The sequence below is a fragment of the Kogia breviceps genome, chromosome 10 (assembly GCF_026419965.1).
Source record: "Kogia breviceps isolate mKogBre1 chromosome 10, mKogBre1 haplotype 1, whole genome shotgun sequence".
In the NCBI taxonomy this organism is placed as follows: Eukaryota; Metazoa; Chordata; class Mammalia; order Artiodactyla; family Physeteridae; genus Kogia; species Kogia breviceps.
In genome coordinates, this window is record NC_081319.1 from 31,739,875 (window position 1) to 31,763,288 (window position 23,414).

Sequence of the window (23,414 nt, forward strand, 5' to 3'; positions counted from 1 at the left end):
GAAGTCTCATTCCCCTCCTTAGTGGTTAAGTGAAGATATTTGCTGGAGCTCAGCTGATAAGGACTAGACAAAGCTGGACTTGTACCTGGGTTTAACACCAAAGTCTGTACTATGCCTAATAAGACCCCATGCTGTTCCCAGCCTGGGCCTTGCCTTTGTCCACACGATCTGAGCAGCAGATTCACTAGAGGCAGTTTAGGTAATCTTACTTACCCCATGCCCAAGGCTTCTGGTTCCTCATGCTTTCTTCCATCCAAAGGCATCCATCAAAACTCATCAGCCAGCGTCTCACTCCGAAGGGGACCTCCTCCCTGCTAGGTGAGACTGGAGCTAATGTGATCAACTCAGCTTACTCGGCAGCTGATAACGTACTAAGGTTCTCCTTTCTTATGAGATATTTCTGTTTTCACCAGGTCTTGACACACATAACTAAATAAGTTCTGCATCTAAATATCCAGTCCACTTCACTCTGAGCTGAGACATCCCTGTCTTAGGATGAAGCTGTTGATTCTCTCCAGTCAATCAGAAGACACTTACGAGTTCTCTAGGAAGCAGTTTATGGGGAGTGAAGGGGATTCAGCAACCTTGGTGGAGGAGGGTGGTCAGTGGCTTTGGTGACAAGGAGAGGAAGCAGACAAGGTCTTCAAATGGCTCTTTATCAATATGTGATAAAAGATGTGGGCTGAACAACTCAGGGCAGGCATTTCTGCAGGGAGCGTTTTTTAGCCAATGCATTCCACAGTTTTGCTGACAAGGCCTTCACTTCAAACACGCAATCTGTTTTCTAAATTTTTTCCTAGGCTTCTTTGATCTCTTCTTGGTAGAACCATCCAGAATGGAAGAGTGTAGAGAAGCGAAAGGCTCAGGCTTTCGGTGTGAATTCTGGCTATCCTGGCTCGATGACCTTGAACAAATAACCTCAACAAGCCTGTTTTCTCATCTGGGAAATGGAGCCAACACATCAACTCCTGGGGTTATTAAATAATGCAAGCAAAACTCTTAGCAGAGTGCCTGGAATACCATCAGCGCTCAGTAAATGTCACTGAAAACTGGGCAAAATTAAAAGAGACTTCTCAACCAGACCCTGAAAAATCTAGAATTAGCTGCCTTTTCTCAGACTCCAGCCTGTCTCTGTGAGAAGCCAAAGCTTCTCTCCATGTCTGTTACCCACAGATGTTGACACCAATGTGTTCCAGCCCCGCGAGATCCCAGTCAGAATGAACTGACAAAGAAAACATAAGTAGAGCAGTAACCCCTACATGTCAGGATGGACCTGACAAGACAACAGCAAATTCACAGACATCCACAAGGAAGAGTCTACCTGTACCTGAAGATAAACATCGGGTGGAAGGTTGGAGCACTGTGAGCCTGCTTCTCAAAGTTGTGCGATTTGCCAGGTCAGCCCATGGGAGTAGGGTTGGAAGGAGCTCTTCTACCCAGGCAAGTGTGCAGAAGTTCCTCCAATCCCACCTCCAGGCCTTTGCTCAGGCAGTCCCTCCGTCAAGAGTGCTCTCATCTCTCCCCTCCAACTTGGAAAAAGCATGCCCATCCCCCAGTCCCCTCACTCTCACAGCTTGTGTGGTCCCAATGCTTGTTTTATGCTGAAGTTTACTTGCTGTTTTCACTTGCTGAAGGATGGCAACTGTCATCTCTGTCCCCTTGCAAGATGCAAGGGGTTTAAGACCTAACAGAGCCTGCACTGTCCAACATAAGTATGATGAGAGCCACACTGTAACTTTAAATGTTCTAATGATACCATAGAGTTATTAAGTACCCTTTAAAAAGTAAAAGGGAGCTTTCCAGTTTCCATCCCTGGTCTGGGAGCTAGATCCCACGTGCATACTGTAACTAAGAGTTCACATGCCGCAACTAAGGAGCCGGCACGCCACAACTAAAGAGTCTGCCTGCCACAACTAAGACCCAATTCAACCAAATAAATTTTTTTTTAAAGAGGTGTAATAATAATAGTGGTAGTATAGTTGTAATAGTAATAATAACAGAAGCTTCTGCTTCTTAAGTAGTGTTATTCTCATTTAATCATCACAACAACTCCAGGAGGTGTAGTTATTATCCCCATTTTACAGGTAAGGAAACAGGCTGAGAAGAGTAGTCATATGCCTAAGGTCACAGAGTGACAGAGACTGGATACTAAGTAAAGACTAAGAAAGGCAATAGTCATGATTAAGAGCAGGGACCTGCAGCTGCCCCTGACTTTATTTCCTTACCTGTAATCTACATTAACAATGTACCTCCTAGGAGTTTCTGACAAATGGGAAACTAGATGTATAGCACTTAGCCTGTACATGTCAGCTGAGAGAGCTGATACTGCTATTATTGTCATGATTATGTGACAATGCGAGTGGACATCAAAGAGGAAGACTGAAAGTTCGAGGTTTAGAAGCCTTCTTTCCAAAGGGAACAGAGGCGAAGAGGAAGAACCAGGACGTGCAAAATAAATTTTTGTTCTCCCCAGATGCATCTTTCCCCCAGGGCAGGGCCCTTCTCAGCTGTAATTTTACACCAATGTCCACACCCTGCCAGAAAGAAAGAGAGCAAAATGTAAACGAGAATATTTGCTCTGTCTCCACCCCCTAGAGAAAGAGGAGCTGGTTCTCTTAGCAGCTCCCTGGAGAAGTGGGAGGGTTCACCCTGCACTGCCAGCCCTGACTGCAAAGGTCCTGGGACCATGTGAATGGGGTGCTGGAAGGAAGCCCACTCTGGTGGGGAGAGGGGGGAGGGCTGCTGGGAGATCTGGCCTTCCCCCAAAAAAGTGGCAGAAGGCAGCAGCATTGTGCAGGGGCCCCACTAGCCAGCCCTGCCCTGAGATGAGGTGGCGGCTGCTGGGAGGAGGCACAGATCTTCAACCTACTCACCTACCTCCTAAGGTGGAAATCAAAACAAAACGGGCAGAGCAGTGATCATGAAAGCCATTCTTTACTGGATTCACACAATGGGCTACGTGACTGTGGTTTTAGCTCTATTCTCTCCTTTGATCCTACAGCTGTAGTAACTTGACACTTCCTAGTGCTAGGTACTGAGCTAAGCATGTCCGTGAGTTATCTTTTTTAATCATCTCAGGAACACTGTGAGCTTGGTGCTATTGTTATCGGCCCCATATTACAAGTAGGGAAATTGAGGCTGCAAAAAAAAAAAAATCAGTTCACTTTCTCAGTGTCCCTTGGGAATTAGGTGTCAGATTCTGGATTCAAAACCCGGTCTCACCAACTCCAGAGGCCAGTTCTGAGTCTCTAAGCTCATCAGGCTCTCAGAGCCCACAGCCCTGACTTCCAGGAGCACAGTTTGTCCGGCGATGGCAAAGGAGTGAAGGCAGTGGCCACTATCCACTGGACATGTGTGTTGTTCATTCAGCAGGTGCGGGAGTCAGGGTCTGCTGAGGACCTTGGCTTCCTCCCTCGAGGCCTTCCCTTCCCAGCCCAAGGTGGAACTCACTGCCCCATACTCCGCCCCAGACTTGCTGGAATCACCAAAAAAAAAGAAAAATTAGTTTGCAAATGACTGGGCCCTCTTCCTCCACACAGTCTGGCTTTGGCTTCTTTGGAAGATTTATGTGTAGGTCTGGTTTGTTTTTTTAAAGTGCAGACAAATGCCACAGGGCACTTTTCAGCTAAAGAAAACCCTGTCTAGCCGCTGCTCACCTGGCAAGCCCAGTCTGCCTTCCAACTGGAACAGAACTGCCCCTTTGTGGATGGCTGGACAGCTGACAAAGCCCTTTTCCATCCTTATCTCATCCACACCCTCCGCCCCCGCTGCTCCGTGGGCCCGGGATTAGTAGTATTACTCTCAGAGCACTCAAGGACGGGGACTGTTTATCCTTAGGGTCTACGAGAGCGAGAGCGGAGGCACTGAATTGCTGGGGAGGAGGCTCCAGGCCACATGGTTAGCGTCAGGGTCAGAGCGCAACGTTGCGTCTTCTGACTCTAAAGCCTTCTCTAGGGCTCCTTTTGGATATTCAAGGATGTGTATTGCACTGTTTCTAACAGCCACGTGCCCCTCACTGGTGGGTCCCTCACATGCACTGTAGCCTTGCTCCTCACACTGTGGTCCCGCCAGCAGCTCGGGCAGTACCTGAGGGTGTGCAGAGCCTCAGGTGCCACCCTGGACCTGCTGAATCCAAAGCTGCAGTTTAACAAGATCCCCAAGGCGATCCCCGTGCTCATTAGAGTTGCTAAGTCCCACATTACAGTACATCCATCTGGTGGACCACCTTGCCACGTTTTACAAAAGGATGTGATGGATCTGCATAGGCTGATGTAAAAGGATCTCAGAACTTATTGTTATGTGGGGAAAAAGAAAAGCAAGTTACAGATCAATATGAGTTTGTATGATTCGATTTGTATACACATTAAAAAAAAAATAACACTAGTACATGTTAACATATGCACAGAGTTGATCAGCGAGGCAGCCTATTAGGGTGCTAGTCTAGAAGGGGAACCCAAACAGCACTGAACTAGATCAAAACACAGTGCCAGTTAACTCAGGTTTCCACGCGGGACAGACCTGTGGTAACCAGTGCTCAGAGGGAAAAAGCATCCCCTGGGGGAAACTAGAACATTCCCTTCTTCGGCACTAGGAGCAACTCTAGGCTGTGCCACCGTGCCGGAGTCCAGCTAGGCAACAATTCTCTCAGGTCCGTGGTCTGTCAGCTTAGTCCTCGGTCAGAGATGTGTGCCTCCCCGAGACCTAGTGACTTGTTAGTGCGTCACCTGAATCTTAGCCCATAATACAGCCCCCAAGAAACTGACTGCTCGGACTTCCCTGGTGGTCCAGTGGTTAAGACTCCGTGCTTCCAATGCAGGGGGTACAGGTTCGATCCCTGGTGGGTTCGGAAGTAAGGTCCCACATGCCACGCGGCACGGCCAAATAAAAAAGAAACTGACTGCTTGGACAACTACAATTCCAGGACAATTCCAAGTAAGTTAAAAGGTCAGATTTCATTCTGTGTATGTAATAAATTCTTTGTTTCAAAAAGAAAGAGGAATGGTCTATTTTATTAACAGAAAATCAGTTTCTCCACATCCTGCCTAAGTAAATTTTGAACCACTGTTTTTATTGTTGGTTTTTTTTGTTTGTTTGTTTTTTGTTTTTGCGGTATGCGGGTCTCTCACTGTTGTGGCCTCTCCCGTTGCGGAGCACAGGCTCCGGACGCGCAGGCTCAGCGGCCATGGCTCACGGGCCCAGCCGCTCCGCGGCATGTGGGATCTTCCCGGATGGGGGCACGAGCCCGTGTCCCCTGCATTGGCAGGCGGGCTCTCAACCACTGCGCCACCAGGGAAGCCAAAGAACACTGTTTTTAAAATATCAAGTTGAGGGGATGCCAAATTATAAGCCTGCCCAGGGCACCTCTGCGTCTCAGTCTGGTTCTGTATGTGCATTAAAAACAACAACAAAGAAACCTTGGAAGGATTTATAGGAAACAGTTAAGCAGGCCAATCACTAGGAGGTAGAATTATAAGAAGTTTTACTTTCTACCTTAAGGACTTTCTTTCCTTCGTAAATGTTTTGAAACATGCACTGTTGGTGGGAATGTAAAATAGTAAACCCATTTTGGAGAGCGGTTTCTTAAAAAGTTAAACGTATGATCCAGCCATTCCACTCCTAGGTAATTACCCAAGGGAAATAAAAGCATGTGTCTATAAAAGGACTTGTACTTGGATGTTTGTACCAGCTTTATTTGTAATTGCCCCAAACTGGAAACATCCAAAGGTCCATTTAACAGGTGAATGGATGAACATACTGTGGTGCATCCGTACAATGAGTTAGTCAGTACTTAGCAATAAAACGTAAGGACCTGGGCTTCCCTGGTGGCGCAGTGGTTGAGACTCTGCCTGCCAATGCAGCGGACACGGGTTCGAGCCCTGGTCTGGGAGGATCCCCCAAGCCGCGGAGCGGCTAGGCCGGTGCACCACAACTACTGAGCCTGTGCGTCTGGAGCCTGTGCTCCGCAACAAGAGACCCTGCGACAGTGAGAGGCCCGCGCACCATGAGGAAGAGTGGCCCCCGCTTGCCACAACTAGAGAAAGCCCTCGCACAGAAACGAAGACCAACACAGCAAAAATAATTTAATCAATAAACTCCTACGCTCAACATCTTCTTAAAAAAACAAAAGGAAGGACCCACTGACACACACAACAACATAGATGAATCTTAAAATTATTATGCTCAGTGAAAGGAGCCAGGCAAAAAAAGAATACATACTGTGTGATTTCATTTATGTAAAACTCTAAAAAATGCAAGCTATTTATAGTGACGGAAGGCAGATCAGTGAGTGTCTGGGGACGTAGGGGGTAAGTGGGGAGGGATGGGAGGGAGAGATTACAAAAAGTATGAGGAAACTTTTTGGAGTGATGGATATATTCCTCATTTTGATCATAATAATCGTATCATGGATATATATTTGTGTGTGTGTGTTTATGAGTATGTATGGGTGGGTGTGTAAAAACATCACATTATGCACTTCAAATATGTGCTGTTTACTGTAAGTATATCATAACAAAGAAGAAGAGGAGAGAAAAGAAAAGAAAAAAGAAAAGAGGTAGGGAGGGAGGAAGGGAAGGAAGGGAGGGAGGGAGGGAAGAAGAGAGGAAGGAAGGAAGAAAGGGAAGAAAAAAAACAAATCTTTTTTAAGTTTATGGGTAGAAAAAAGCAAAGGCACACCCACATTAAAATGTGTGCTCTTTCACTTGTAAATCTCCTGTTCTCCTCTACCTATCATTGCAGAAAATGCATCAAATGTGATCTTTAATTAGGTTCATTTTAAGACTATCTGTTCCTTTCTCTCCCCCATGTCCCCCACCAAGTGAAGCGGAATCCTGCTGAAATGGAATCAGATAAGGTTTCCTCGCTCCACTGTGGACCCCAGCTTCTCCCCGTGGAGGTTACAGGCTGCGAGGAATGTGATGGCATGTTTAGTTTGGAGCAGACTTTGGCCAGTAAATACACTCTCAGCTCAGACCAGAATCAGCCCTGATAGAAGATAGGCCCTTCCAAAATAGATGGAGGTCAGTCCTCCGTCCAAAAGCTCCGCGTAGATCTTTAACAGTGAGGGGAGGGGAGGGCAGGGGAAGGCGGTAACCACAGCATTCTCCTCAATATCACTGGAGCCTAACTGGGAAAGCTCTTGGCTACAGATGCTCACTGAGAAGTAACAAGAGAACAATCAGAACATGGCTGGCCAAGCTTAACGAGGTCTCTGATGGTCCCCCGTTCTCCAAGTGTGAGAGGTCTGCACCTCTGGTGGCCTCAATGGTTGACCAGCCATGTGATCACAAGTTGGTTAGGACCAGAGGGAGTCCACTGGACCAGACGGCTTTCTAGAACGCAAAACTCTAGTAACGACAATGATAATCATGACATCTGGTGCTGAGCACACATCTATTGCCACATTTAATCCTTACACAACTCCATGAAGTAGGAACTGAGTCCCAGAGAGGTTTAGCAAGTATCCTATTAATAGGTCTGACTCCAGGGACCATGCTCTCGGCCATAGCACTACACTGCCTCCCAGGAAACCATGGGAAGTCCAGGCATGGCAGAGATTCTGGACTCAGACCCAGGTTCAAATTCCCATTCTGCACTGATGAGTTATGCAGAGATAATACTAATACCCACCTCACACTTGCAAAATCACGTGGGTACTGAGGGCTGAGCATAGCAGGTGATCAGGAAGTGGTAGCTGTCATCATTTTCATCATCACCATCAGTGTCCAGAAGACCATCCAAAGCTGCTTCTCAATAAAAGAGAAACAAGGACCAGCATTGTAAATAGTAAAGGCTGGGGCTAGGACTGAAACCTAGGCAGTGGCTCAGAACCTGTGATCCAACAACTACAAATTTTAATCTCAGTATCATATTTTCCAGTTCTGGGACTTCCATTTAATTATTTTTTATAGTTTCCAGTTTCCTGCTGAAATTCTTGTTATCTAGTTTCTTGAATGCATTAATCACAGTTATTAGAGTCCCACCTCAAGCCTGGGGTTTTATTAAGGAACTGCCACCATGGGTCAGTCCTCACTCCAATTTTCATTCCCCCAGACCTTGAGACACCAAAGCTCTGACAGCTTCTCAGCCTCTCAGCTGCCCCAGTCACTACACTCCTTGAGGGGAAAAGCAACTCCCAGTTGCAGGCTTGTCTTTCTCAATCATTTCTAGGTGCACTGACGGGAGGGGTGACCTGATACTAGCTCGCCTGCCATGACCAGAAGCAGGAAGCGCCAGCCCTCCCTGCAACCCCATCCTCTTGCTGCTTCTCTGCCGACATGGATAAAGACTGCAAAATTAAAAAGCAAGAAGAGAAAAGATAGGTGACACACACTGCAGTTCTCAAAGTTGTGTTATTTACTTATTTGGGAGACATTTTCCTCTATTTCATTTCAAGAAATACTACACAATATAGTTTCTGAAGGAAATGAATGATAAAAGCTGCCATTTACTGAGCACTTCAAAAGGACTTAATTGTTTTAAGCATTTTACATGTATTAAGTCAATCCTCATTAAAAGGCTGAGAGTAGGTTTTGCCATCTCCACTGCCATGGGTGAAGGAACCAAGGCCCAGAGAGGTGAAGACATTGGCCCCCAAAACACAGCTTTTTAAAAAATTTAACATCTTTATTGGAGTATAATTGCTTTACATTGTTGTGTTAGTTGCTGCTGTATAACAAAGTGAATCAGCTATACGTATACATATATCCCCATATCCCCTCCCTCTTGCGTCTCCCTCCCACCCTCCCTATCCCACCCCTCTAGGTGGTCACAAAGCACTGAGCTGATCTCCCTGTGCTATGCGGCTGCTTCCCACTAGCTAACTATTTTACATTTGGTAGCGTATATATGTCCGTGCCACTCTCTCACTTCGCCCCAGCTTACCCTTCTCCCTCCCCGAAGACACACAACTTGTACAGCATAGAGCAGAGACACAGACCCAGGTCTGGCCAAACATTCTTCTTTGTTACCTAAGAGCAAGGCATGAGTAATTGTAAGGAATTAGAGTATCCGGACTTGAAAGGGCAAGAAAGCCCGAAAAAATTTGCAGACACCAGAAAGAAAATGGCTAAGGAGGATGAAGCAATGTCTTGGGGCAAGAAAGAGTTCTGAGTTCCGTTTGGTGAGCCCCAGCTCTGAGGACAGGTAACTTTGCCTCAGTGTCTTCATCTGTAAAATGGAAATGATAAAAGCATTTACTTTACCCCCTGGGCTGTTCATTCCAGGACTTTAGCACTCAACCGCCTTTCCCATTTCCCAGCTCCAAGCAGAACCTGAGACCTTCCCCGTTGAGGGAGGTTTGCTTCAGGTAGAGGAAAACTAGGATTCAGCCAGCTTCACACCTGCCCCGAGCCAAGCCTCATCCTCCTTTGGAAGGAACCTAGATTCGGATACCAGGCCCTGCGGGGGCAGAGAATGAAGAGGGTGCTTTTCCAGGCCAAATGCAGAATTCCTCCAAGTCTGGATGGTCCTACAGGGCAGCGAGGCCCTTCCCACGCAATCACCCCAAACTCACAGGGCTCACTCAGTCACTCAGTCTGTGCACGTTTACTGAGCATACACCAGTCAATCAGGACTCTCCTGGTTGCAGGTGACTGAAACCCAGGTGAAAGTCTGAAAGCAAAAAGAGAAATGATTGTCCGTGTAACCAGACAGTCCAAGGGGGTGATTCAGATGTGTCTGGACCCAGGGGCCTAGGTGACACCTTCAAGATCCACCTGTCTCCCTCAGGGCTCTGCCTTCCCCTCTTCTGGCTTCCTGCTCAGGCAGGCCTCCCCATGTGGTGATGAAGCCGCCCTCCAGCTGCTCCAGGTTCACCTCCTCGGCAGCCCCAACCCGGAGAGAGCTCCTCTTTCCCAGAACTTCCAGCAAAAGTCCAGGGCTGTTGCTAATTGGCTCTGGTGAGCCTGACCCGCTCTCACAGTCGGAGGGACGTGGGCCTCCCCGTGCACAGCCCTGGACTGTACGTTCACCCCACCTGAGGGGTGCAGGCAGCCACCTCACTGTTGATATGGGGAGGCATCGAGGACAGATTTACTGAGCCCCGCCTCTGCCAGACACTGTTCCAAGTCCTATAGATGTATTTAAATCTCACAGAACTCTGTGAGTTAAATGCCATCAGGTGGGGCGGGAGGGGCCGTAGAGGAGTTGGGGAGTGGGAGGTACAAACTATCGGCTATAAGAGCGGCTCAGAGATGTATCGTACAACACGAGGAATATAGCCAATATTTTGTAGTAACTGTAAATGGAAAGTAGACTTTAAAATTTGTATAAAGGGCTTCCCTGGTGGTGCCGTGGTTAAGAATCCACCTTCCAATGCAGGGGACGTGGGTTCAGTCCCTGGTTTGGGGAGATCCCACATGCTGTGGAGCAACTAAGCCCGTGAGCCACACTACTGAGTCTGCGCTCTACAGCCTGTGAGCCACAACTATTGAGCCCACGTGCCACAAGTACTGAAGCCCATGTGCCTAGAGCTCATGCTCCGCGACAAGAGAAGCCACAGCAATGAGAAGCCCGTGCACCGCAACAAAGAGTAGCCCCTGCTGGCCGCAACTAGAGAAAGCCCAAGTGCAGCAACAAAGACCCAACACAACCAAAAATAAAGTAAATTAAATACATTAATTAAATTTAAAAAATAAAATTTGTATAAAAATAGGGACTCCCCTGGTGATCCAGTGTTAAAGAATCCACCTTCCGATGCAGGGGATGCAGGTTCGATCTCTGGTCGGGGAACTAAGATCCCACATGCTGCGGGGCAACTAAACCCACACGCCGCAACTACAGAGTTTGCAGCCTCAATGAGAGACCCCATGTGCCTCAACTAGAGAAGAGAAAGCCTGCACACCACAGCTAGAGAGAAGCCCAAGTGCCACAACTAAAGAAAAAGCCCGAGCGCCACAACGAAGGGACTGTGCACCACAATAAAAGATGCCGCATGCCTCGACGACCCTATGCAGCCAAAAAAAAAAAAAAAAATTGTATAAAAAACATTTTAGTAAAGATGAAGAAAATAGGAACACACACACACAAAGTACCATCAGGCAGGTGAGGAAACTGAGGCACAGAGAGGCCAAGTTACCCCAAATTGCACAGTTGGGAGACAGCAAGGCATGGCCTCACACACAAGCACCTATGGAGCCCGCCCTCCTAACCATTGCACCACACAGCTTCTACCATTTCTCCCTCAAGCTCTGGCCACACTGAATCATTTCAGTTCCTCGAATGATTGAGCTTTCTCTCACCTCCTGGCCTTTGCACTCGCTCCTCTTCTGTTCAGCACCCACCCTTTCCCTTTCCTCCCAGCCTAGGCTGAAGCAAGCTCACACTCAGGAAGTCTCCCCTGACCCTTCAGACCAGATGGACCCTTCTGTGTGCTCCCCGCCCCAGGCACCCCCTGCGATGGGTTGCAATTGCCCGCTGATCGATGATGTGCCTGCCAGGTGTCAGCTGTTCTCGGGAACCCTGCTACATCTGAGCAGTTGGTAGCAGTTGGTAGGCTGGTTCAGTAGTTGCATTAGTTTCCTGTGGCTACTGTAACAAATCACCATAAATGTAGTGGCTTAAATCAACACAAGTGTATTCTCTTTCAGTTCTGGAGACCAGAAGTCCAAAGTCCGTTTCACTGGGCTAAGGTCAAAGTGGTGACAGGGCTGGTTCCTGTTGGAGGCTCCAGAGGAGAATCTGTTTCCTTACCTTTTCCAGCTTCCAGAGGCCACCTGCATCTCTTGGCTCATGACCCTGTCTTCCATCTTCAAAGGGAGCAGTGCAGTATTTTCAAATGTCTTCCTCTGGTTTATCTTCACATTGTCTTCTGTCTGAAAGACACAGGTGGAGGATACCCTCTTATAAGGACTGTTGTGATTACATCGAGCCCATGTGGATAATCGAGGATGATCTCTCTCTCTCAAGATCCTTCACTTAAGTACATCTGCAAAATCTCTTTTACCATAGAAGGTAACAGTCACAGGGTCCGGATGTGGACTTCTTGAGGGGCTACTGTTCGTCTACCACGGGGGTGAAGTGTGAGGACTCCCAGCCTGGAAGCCTGCTCTTGAACCCACGTGGTTCAACCTCTAACTTGCTGTGACCAAGTGATTTAACCTCCCTGTGCCCCAGAGGACAGAGGGCAGGGGGAGACTGAGTGGAGTCGTTTGAGGAACGGAAAGCAATTCAGGCTGTCTGCAGGACAGGGTCATGGGAGGAGCCGCTTGGCTTCAAGCCCCAGCTGAGTCAGTTTCTGCATCTGCGAAATGGAGATGATAACGGTCCCCACCTCATAGCCCTGGTGGTCGGAGGATTAAATGAGTCAAGACATGTGAAGTGTTGTGCGCGGTGCTTTGGCACAAAAACACTAGATAAATGTTGGAAATTAGATGTGGTCTTAGTTTGGGTTTCCTCTCAAGCAGACCCAATTCTAGGATTCAAATGCAAGACATTTATTTGGGAAGCGATCCTACGAAGCACTAGCAGTGGGGGTGAGAGGTGAGACAGGCAAGGAAGGAAGCCCATAAAGGGTGTGTTAATGAGGGGCTGCTCCTGGGACGAGGAAAGGGGAGGAGCTGGGGGCTTTACCATCAGTTATTGGTGGAGGGCTACTGGGAGAGGGGGGGCTGTTCATTCGAGGCCCTTTTGGACTAAGATGCACAGGCAGAGTGTGGACTTACAAGGACTAAAGAAGTTCGTTTATGAAGAGCTCTCACCCAGTGAGCAGGTGACCAGAAAGTCATGAGGCAGAAGGTCTTGGCTGCCAGCAGCTGGAAGTAACTGGCGTAAGCTGAAGGGGGTCTGGGTGTGTGCTGAGCGTGTGCTATAGTCACACCAGAGACCATCCCGCCCGGGAGCCTGGACTTTGGGGACTACACACACAGTGGCATCCCCCTAAGAGTGTGGTTCCCCCTGTCTTGGAAATGGTCAGGGCCAGGACTGAGACCCGAGCCTTCTGGGCCCCTCAGAGCAGGTGGGAGAGGCTCTTACGCAATGTCATGTACTCTCTCCAGGACAGGCTGAAGTGGAAATGTTAGCAGATCCCCACAGGTCTTGACTGCAGGTGCCTGACAGATCAGCTTGGCAGCCCAGGGCACCAGAGGCCGATAGGAAGGTGGTGTCTGTGGGCAAAGTCCTGATGGGCGATGGAATGACAGTCATGTCCCTGTGCAGTGAAACAGTGAGGTGTGAAGGGCCCAGGGGTGAGGGGTCCATCCGTAAAGGCAGGGAGGAAGATGACCTTTTAAAGAACAGAGGCCATGAGGCTGTGTGGATTTGGGTGGAGGGCAGGGCTGTTGTGGCTTTCTGAGATATTTCAGGCATGAATAATGCTCAGACTGCTGGGGTGGACACTGAAAGAAAAGTGGGGAGTAGTCCTGAAAGATGGAGGAAGGCCAGCTACTCTGCAGTCACTGCAACTTGAGGCCTCAAAGTCACTTCCCTGCAGCACTGAGGGATGAAGGCTGTTCCAATTTCAGGGCCCTGGCAGGTACCTCATGGCAAGGCCTGAAGCCCAAGGAACAAGGTTGGTTTGGACATCAGGCCAGAGCTCTGGGATGCTGCAACCCAACATCTTCCCAATCCTCTCTCTGCTCTAAACCCTGGAGAAGTCCAGCTGACAGAATGTGGCCCGCTGCTCAGAACATGGGATTCAGGACAGGCCTTGACCTCATTTGAGGTTCCAAAAATAGACCTTTTTTTTTTTTAGGGTACTACTCTAATCCTAGGGCCTCCTGGCTCCATGCTCTGTAGATATGACCTTATCTATCTTCTGAGAGACAGAAGAGGAAAATTCAGTGTTACCCGCTTGTCTCCTTGATCCAGGAGAGTCTGTGGTCAAGGACCAGACAGCCTGGGTTCTGATTCCAGCTCTGCCATTCACCAGCTGTGTGACCTTGGGCAAGCTACATAACCTCTCTGAGCCTCCACTACCTTCCTCTTAGTACGTGCATTGATCATAATCATACTGACCTGGTAGAACTGTAATGACTAAACAAGTTAGTTCATGTAAGACACTCAGCACAGTGCCAAGCACATAGGAAGCCATTGACTTCTCTAGTTAGTGTGTATTATCTCATTAATTCTGATAGCAACTCAAGCTGTGCTCACCCAGTGCCTGTATGTCCCCCTCAGAGCAAATCATCTTGCTGTGGTGGATTATAACTTCCTGCTAACTTTTCATATCCTTCCACAGAAGTTCCCAGAAAAAAAAAAAAAAAAAAAAGTTCTCAGAGCCTGGAACTCTGCGTTGTTTGCCGCTTTTCCCAGCACAGCACACAAGTGCTCTAAAGATGTTGATTTTGAAAGAATCCCTGCTTTACAGACCAGGAAGCTATGGACAGAGGGTTTCAGGGACATATTCATGGTTCCCTAGTAATGGGGTCATCCAATATACAGTCTCCAGCCCATGCCATTCTGACAATCTGCAATTCTTGAGCACATTTTGTATGTCAGGCCTTGGACCGGGCACCAGGGAGAGATACAAAAAAGAAGGTAAACCTCAGCCCCATCCTTCAGCATCCTTATCTTTAAAAGGGAGATCATACACTTTTCAAAAAAAAGATATCCAAACGGCCAACAGGTACATGAAAATATGCTCAACATCACTAATCATCAGAGAAATGCAAATCAAAACCACAATGAGATATCATCTCACACCTATTAGAATGGCTATCCTCAAAGAGATAACAAGTATTGACAAAGATGTGGAGAAAAGGGAACTCTGGTGCACTGTTGGTGGGAAGGTAAACTGGTGCAGCCACTCTGGAAAACAGTATGGAGGTTCCTCAAAAAATTAAAATAAGAACTACCATATGATCCAGCAATCCCACTTCTGGGTATATATCCTAAGGAAATGAAATCACTCTCTAGGAGAGATATCTGTACCCACATGTTCACTGCAGCATTATTCACAGTAGTCAAGACATGGAAACAATCTAAGTGCCATCAGTGGATGACTGGTTATTATTCAGCCATAAAATAAAAAGAAATCCTGCCTTTTGCAACAACATGGATGGACTTCGAAGGCATTACAATAAGTGAAATAAGGCAGACAAAGACAAATACTGTATGTTCTCACTTGCATGTGGAATGTAAAAAGCTGAACTCATAGAGATAGAAAGTAGACTGGTGGTTGCTAGGGCTGGAGAGTGAGGGAAATAGGGAGATGTTGGTCAAAGGGGACAAGTTTCCAGACTTACGGTGAATAAGTTCTGGGGATCTAATGCACAGCATGGTGGCTGTAATCAACAATAATGTATTAGATACTTGAAAGTTAAGAGAGTAGATCTTAAATGTTATAACCACAAGAAAGTGGTAATTATGTGAGAGGATGGGGGTGGTAACTAACCTTCCTGTAGTAATCCTTCATTACACTGGACACCTTAAACTTACATGTTGTATGTCAATAATATCTCAATAAAGCTAGGAAAAATGGAGATCATACTATCTCCCTCAAAGTGCTCGTGTGGGCTGAAGTGAAGTTTTGACTGCTAAGAGCCTGGCACAGGGCTTGTTTACTCGGTGCTAGTACTGGTCTGTGGGCCTTTTCTTGTTCCTACATCTGAAATTTCCCTTTTCTCCCTTCAGACCTACCAAGCCTGACTAGCCGCCACTGAGGCAAGTTGTCACCTCCTCCACGAAGCAGCTGTGCTCCACAGGCTGGTTTAGTTCCTTCTTCTGTGATTTTTTTTTTTTTTTTTTTTTTTGGCTGCACCACGCAGCATGCAGGATCCTAGTTCTCCGACCAGGGATCGAACCAGTGCCCCATGCAGTGCAAGTGCGGAGTCCCAACAACTGGAACCCCAGGGAAGTCCCCTGTGATCCTAAAATGCCCAAGATTTTGATGCACTCCCCAAACTGGGTTAGTTCTGGACCAGACTGTACACTCTACGAGAAGGGGCCTGGGCCCATCTCAGCCACAGCTGTATCCCTGTATCTGGCAAAGGATCAGCCACATAATAAATGCTGAGTGAATAAAGGAAACAAACGAGTAGAAAGGAGAATGGATGCATAGATGGATGGATGAATGATAGATGAATGGTTGGATGGGTGGATGGATGGATGGATGGATGGGAGAATGGATAAATGATTGAAAGGGTAAATTGATGAAAGAATGAAAGATTGAATGAATGAATGAAGAGGTGCCAGGCTGAAAGGCAGACCTTCATCCTGCAGGCTGTGGATAGTGCTGGGCTGTGGGGCATCCACACATGTGTGGCCTGGAGCCTGACAGTTCAGGCCTGAGGAATCTACATCCCATCCCCGCCCTGGGTGGGGTGTTTGCTCTATTCTTATTTACACAAGGCAAGTAACTGCAACCATCCTCCATCCAGGCAGACAGATTTTAGAAAGTCAAACAGCCCGTCCCTCCCTGACTAGGAAAAGAGTGACAAGGTCTTGCCATCCACCAGTGGCTGGCTTCGAGATCCTTGAGTTTGCATTCCCCCAAAGCTCACAGCCCCATCTTTTTATTTTCCTTTTATATATAGCAAAACATTATACTCACTAGCCTTCTGTTTTATCTCAGGCATTTAATCTCCTGTGACCTCTTCTGAAATTTATCCTCCTGAAAGCCAGCGTTCACCAATAGAAATCATATGTACTCTGCACTTGATTTTATTTTCATTTGACATATTACCTTTTCATGAGAACAGATACTATTTACCTGTGTAACTGCTGGTAGCTGTGGCCAGGCCCTTGCTCTGCAGTAATGTAATTTATTTAATCATCCATCACGTCAGACAACTTGTGTGCTTTACAAGGTCTCACTATGGTTGGGTGTAGAATAGTGTGGCCAGCATGCTACCTTTGTGTAAAAAAGGTGGAGCAAAGTATGTATATTTACCTGTCTGCGTATAAAATACCTCTGGAATGATTCATGAGAAAATGGTAACATTGTTACTTTCAGGGATAGAGATGGGGAGAAAATTTTTGCCTTGGGTCCTTTGGGATCTTCTGCACTTTAAACCAGGATTTTTTTTAAAAAGATAATTAAGTTAACATTTTAAAAAATCAAGGTTTCCTGCCCTGTCCAACTTGAGGGTGGCTTAGACTTATAGACTCACTTCCAAAGAGTAGAGTTTGGAAAGTGAAAAAAACAGTAACTTCACAGTAGAGAAGCCTGACAGACACCGCCTTAACCACAAGCTCAAGGTGAATTTCACCAGCGGTGTCATGTGGGTGCCATGGACTCCTGATAGGATGTGACAAGAAGGGCACTTCACCTCTGTGGTGTTCTCTCTAAAAACTTATAACCCAGGTCTACTGGGGAGAAAACCACACAGACTGGTGGGCACTGGACAGGAGACCTGCCATTCCTCCTCAAGACCATCCATGTCTTTTCCTGGCAGCGCAGCTTGTGGGATCTCAGTTCCCTAACCAGGGATTGAACCCGGGCCCTCAGCAGTGGAAGCGTGGAGTCCTAACCACTGGACCACCAGGGAATTCCCAAGACTGTCCATGTCTTGAAAAACAGGGAGAAACTGTCACAGACTAAAGGGGAGCCATGATAAGTAAATGTCATGTGCTTCCCTGGATTGAGTCTTGGAACAGAAAGAGGACATTAGTGGAAAAATCCAGGTGAAACCCAAATCAAGTCTGGAGTTTAGTTAATAGCTGAGTGCCAGTGTCAGTTTCTTGGCTGTGACAAATCCACACGGTAATAAACCATTAATAATGGGGAACTGGGTGAAGGAACTCTCCCCATTATCATTACACCTTTTCTGTAAATCTAAAATGATTCCAAAATTTAAAGTTCACTTAAAAAAATAAAGATTTCCCAAGTTTTAATGAGGAGTAAAACAAAACAAATAGCCCTACTATACCCTTTTGGAATAGGAGCTTGGGTCCCCTTTTTGCTTCTTCGGTCTGTGGTTGCAGGAGCACTGCATGTTATGAGTCGGAAGGATGGGGACATTTCCCACATTTCCATCAGCACTTCTGCTGATGGAGGTCTGATTCAGGCCTGGTATTTGTCTGGGGTTGACTGAGGCTGTTTCAACACTAGAAATTACTGTTACCATATAAATAAAATTCATTCCCTTGGTGTTGAGGTTTGCATTTGTTCATTCACCTTAGATGGTGTCCAGATGTTTTCTCCGGAGGAAATGGCTTCAGGCTGAGGGCATCTGGAGGCTATTGTTTTGGTGCCACATATGCTACTGGCCAGCAAGATGCCAGCTCTCGGGTGCACAGTTTCTGAATCTCAGTTTGCCTAACCATAAAACGAGATGATAACTTCTCTCTCGTAAAGAACATATGAAAGCACTTTGCAAAAGGTAGGATCAGTTCAAATAGAAGACCTCAAACTTTTCTACTGGGGCAATAAGCGCAGCATGGAAAGTGAGCAGTTGAGAGTTGAGGGGGGGGTGGATATAGCCCAGAGCAGCCGTCTTCGAAATATGATTTTCTTTTGGTGGGGCCTGGGGATGGTAGAATCTCAGATTTTAGCTTTATTTTTACTTATTTATTTTTTAAAATAAATTTATTTATTTATTTCTGGCTGCACTGGGTCTTCGTTGCTGCGCCCGGGCTTCTCATTGCAGTGTCTTCTCTTGTTGCAGAGCACGGGCTCTAGGCGCACAGTCTTCGATAGTTGTGGTTCGTGGGCTCCAGAGCGCAGGCTCAGTAGTTGTGGCACACGGGCTTAGCTGCTCCATGGCATGTGGGATCTTCCCGGACCAGGGCTTGAACCTGTGTCCCCTGCATTGGCAGGCAGATTCTTAACCACAGCGCCACCAGGGAAGTCCCTGATTTTAGCTTTGAAATTCATGAAACTTGACGTTCTAGTCCATGCAGGGCACACACTAAAGGCCAGGGTCAGCTCCATGGGTGTGCTGCCCGTGCAGTCGACAGGGTTGTGTGCTTGGAAGGGCCGGGCACTTAATTTAATACTCTGCTGTCACCATCTTGAAATTCTCCATACTCTCTGAACCAGGGCCCCTACATTTTCATTTTACACCAGGCCCTGCAAAACGATGTAACCTGTCCTGCTAATGGCACTCAGTGTACATGTGTGAAGGCTACAGGCCAACTGGGATTTTGAGGGCAAGGAGAGGAGTGGCTGGAGTTGCAGAGGAGAAGAGATGTGAAGCTGTGGCCTCAGGAAAACAACTCCTAGAGAAGGAGCTGCAATGGGAGGTAGGATTTTCAGGAAGTCTTGCTCTACTAGGAAACTTGCCTTTTAAATTCCTAAGAAACCGCCCATAAATTTTTTTCGTTGCTGATGGTGGGTTGGATTTGTTTTTGGAGGGAGTCCTGTGTCAGGACTGGGTTCCACTCCATCTCTTGCACCAGGGAGGAAGGCAGGGAGCATGTGCTGGGTGTGCCCTGGATGCCAGCTGCCATGTTGGGTGTGTTCACGCCAAGAGGAGAACAAACCAAGAAAGCAGGGCTGAGGGGCCCCAGCCATTCTCCTTGATCCCTGTTCTAGGCTGAGTCTGAGATAGGGATCTGTTATGTCCTTGGGTGTCCAATGCTGGGATTTTGAGGGGCAGGGACAGTAGGGCTTTTGAGGCTGCCCTGGGCCTCAGCCTTTTGCTTTGTGCTGGAACTCCACTTGGAGGCTGGCCAACCCCCTCCCCTGCCTCTGACTTTAACCCCTGCCACGCCTCTTGCTGTGGCCCCACCTGCGCCCTGCCTGGCCCCTCCTCCACACCTTTGCTCCCACCTGAAACCAAAGCCCTTCTAATGCTCCAGTGCAAGTCCTACCTGGTCCTCAGGGCCAAGGCTGCATCCGGACCCTCTCTCTAAACACTCACAGCACCCGGACAATGGTACAGTCAGTGTTTGCTGGGCCACTGTCTCAAGGTCTCTTTGTTTATGAGGGTTGATGTGTTGGGTGTCCAGCCCCCTGCAGTTCCCATAAAAGTGCAGCTTAGTAAATGGCTAAGTGTGTGGGCTCTGGAGTCAGAGACCTGAGTTCAAATCCTGTCTCTACCAGTGTGATCTTGGGCACCTTACCCAGACTTCCTGAGCCTCACTGTGCCCACCTAGAAGGTGAGAATGGTGTCATGGGTTTGTTGAGAGAATGTGTAAATGAGAGGACAATTAACTGTGGCTGTTGAAGTTATTATTATTGTTATGACTGGGGATGAATGAGGAGGACTCTGGACAGACTCAAATAATATAGACAATAATGGCCAGACTTAGCGTGTCCCAGGCAGTGTTCTAAGTGCTTTATGTAGGAGTTATTTAATTCTTATGATAACCTGGGAAGCTGGTATTATTTCCCCCATTTTACAGAAGGGGAAACTGAGATCCACACAAGTGCTTATTAAGTGGTTGGCCCAACATTACAGTAACAGGTGGAGCTGGGATTTGAATCCAGACAGTCTGGCTACAAAGCCTGTACCCTCACCCACTCTCTCTGCTAGCCCTCAGACAGCACCACGCTGCTCCCTGTCCCCAGAGCCTGGGCTGGGCCGCTACCTGCCTCTCCTGACTCTTCTGGTGCTGGGCGCCCCCACTGCCAAAGGAAGGAACCCTTGGTCTTTAAATACTTTAGCTTTCCGGGTAGCTAATATTTACTGAGCAAAAAGAATGCCCCAGGAACTATGCAAAAGATTAAAATATCTCATTTAATCCTCAAGGCAACCCTAGGAGTTAGGTATCATTGTTATCTCCATTTCATAGACGGGAACTGAGCTCAGATAGCTTACTTAGATAACAAGGCAGAGTGGGGACTTCAATTGAGGTCTGTGCTACTCTCCTTCCCAAATGGAAGCAGACAGTGGGTCCTTGGGGCCCTTCTCCTGTCTGGAAGCCCGCCCACAAGCCACAACAGCAGACTCTGGGAGGCTGGAAGCGCAATGGCCCACCCCTCCCTGGCTCCAAGAATGTGGTGAGGTCAGGGGCGCTGGCCCCGTGCCAGCTCCTCTTACCACCACCCCTACCCGCCACTCCCCTCCCCTCCCCACTCCTCCCCTCCACCCTCAGGCTAGAAGAGGTGAGCTGGCCCCCAGTTTCTGGTTTTCCTGGAAGGCAGGATGAGGAGGGAGCAGCTTAACTTTCCAGTAAACAGCTGAGGGTGAGTCAGCCTGGGCCTGCATAGGTGTCCTGCCTGGAGTCAGGGGAAGAGAGGATGTCATGGGATCATCCCCTCCAGGTCTGACCACCTTAATGGCCTAAGCCCCAGCAGAGACTGGTGGGTGGCTTTAGCCATGATGGTGGGGGCATCCCATCAGTGTTTAGGACCCCATCTCTCCCCAGTTTGGGGGGTTTTTCAGATTTTGTATGGCTGTTCTGCTCACTCCTATTCTGCCCCAAATCACCCCCTCTGGACACGGTGTTCTTGCTGAATTGGGTAACGGCATCTGTTGAAGTGAACACTGAGGGGGTAGACGTCCTGGATGGGGCTCCAGTGCCTGGCCCTTTGCCCTTCTGGCCCTGGCAGCATCTCCTCCCCTCACCTGTAACAGTCACCTCTCACACCCTTGGTTCCATTCTTATTAGGAATCAAGGAGAGCTCTCCCTCATGGCCACCACATTTTCTAATCTAAGTAGCCAAAGGAAGATCTCAGGTGTGTGTTGGGTGTCACTTCTGCGTGAAAAAGGTAGTCAGGATGCTCACTTTTGGATACGAAGGTGTTGGAATTTCTGGGCCATTTGGGAGATTTATATGGATAATAAGAGAGAATATTTGAAATCAGGATAGTTCCAGAAAATTGGAGCTAGGCAGCTGCTAGAAGTGTAGGGGATTGCTGTTCCAGATTCCTCTGGATGTGGGGAGAACAATCAATTTAGCACATGGATAGAGACCAGCTCAGCCCCCCTTCTTCCTCCCTAAGCCATTTTACTCTCTCACTCCCCCAAGAGATTTATGCTGCCAGTAGGGAGACCAGATGGACTGCAGCACAGGGCCCATGTTCAGAACTCTGGTTAACTCCTTCCTGACCTGCTGGGCACTGGGCTGGAAGCCAGGCAGGAGGATGGCTTCGCCCACGGGGGACCAGCAGCACTTACCAAGTGGCCACCATGTGCTCGGCACCACGTTGCTACTACTTTTTTTTTTTTTTTGTCGCACCATATGGCATGCAGGAATCTTAGTTTCCTGACCAGGGATCGAACCCGCATCCCCTGCAGTGGAAGCACTGAGTCTTAACCACTGGATCGCCAGGGAAATACTGTTGCTGCTACTTCTAACCTCTCAACTCCCCCAGTATCCAGTTTTACAGATAAGGAACGTGAGGTCGGAGAAGTAAACTGAGTTGCCCCGAGTCTAACCACAGCCAGTAATGACAGTACTAACAAAGGTAATAATAGTAATCAAGTAATAATAGTACAGTAACAATAGCAATAAGGATAGAGCAATAATACATTGTATTGAGTTCTTCCGTGTCTGCTACTACTTGTTCACATATATTTACTCCTTTAACCCTCACCATAACCCTGTGAGATATGTACCATTTTGAACTCCACTTTGATGACTGATGTCAGCATCGTGGTGGATGAGATGCTCCCTCTGTCTCTCCCCTTCAATCTACAACCAGTAAAATGTCCACAGCTCAACAAAGGTGATCTGCCCAACACAATGGAACACCAAAGAATTCCATATATCTGTATGTGTAAAGGTGGCTGGACAGGAACACATGAACCTGTTTACACAGGAGGGAATGAAGGCATAGACAAGGAAGACACTTACCTGTAGCCACATAGCTGAGATCCAAATGTGGCTTGTCTCTTTTTTTTTGGCCACACAGCTTGTGGGATCTTAGTTCCCTGACCAGGGATCGAACCCGTGCCCTCTGTAGTGGAAGCACAGAGTCTTAACCACTGGACCACCAGGGAAGTCCACTACTTGTATTCTTAAGGATAACAGCCCTAAATCTCTGTGTCTTATCATAATAAAAGTTAATGTCTGGTTTACATCATGGTCCAGAGCTGGTCAAAGAGGTGGGACCAGGGCTCTGGAGTCATTCAGGGGCCCAGGTCCCTTCTACCTTGTGGCTCCACCACTTCCAGGTCCTGTAGATCAGCGGTCCCCAACTTTTTCGGCACCAGGAGCCGGTTTCGCGGAAGACGATCTTTCCTCGGACGGGGTGGGTGGGGGAGGTGGGGATGGTTCAGGCGGTAACTCAAGCGAGAGCAGCAGATGAAGCTTCGCTCGCTCGCCTCCTGCTGTGCGGCCCTGGGGAACGGGGGTGGCTGGGGACCCCTGCTGTAGATCCTCTCAGCCGAATCAGCAGGAGAGGGAAGAGGAAGAGAGATCATGTGTGGGAGGTTTATCAGGGCCAGGCCTGGAAGTGGCACTTCTGACTTCTGCTCACTTTCCTGGCAGCATGAGGAACATGGTCACTGCACACAGCAAAGCGGGTGGGGGAAACGCATTCTGGCTGGTGCCCCACAAAGAAGAGGAGAACGTGAATACGGTGAATACCTCAAGTCTTTGCCGCACTCTTACCATTTTAATTCTGTTTACAAATGAAGAACTG

General features: G+C 47.9%; 2 protein-coding genes across 2 annotated transcripts in view; both read right to left on the reverse strand.

The window, feature by feature from the left end:
* Positions 1-23,414, reverse strand: part of FLNB (filamin B) — a 169,497-nt gene that overhangs the window by 140,326 nt on the left and 5,757 nt on the right. Inside the window, exon 2 of the mRNA XM_059076153.2 lies at positions 11,692-11,813. Coding sequence (XP_058932136.2) covers positions 11,692-11,813 — 122 coding nt within the window. The remainder of the gene's footprint in view (positions 1-11,691; positions 11,814-23,414) is intronic.
* The window catches only part of SLMAP (sarcolemma associated protein), a 307,400-nt gene that overhangs the window by 109,025 nt on the left and 174,961 nt on the right, over positions 1-23,414 (reverse strand). The gene's annotated exons all lie outside the window — the stretch shown is intronic.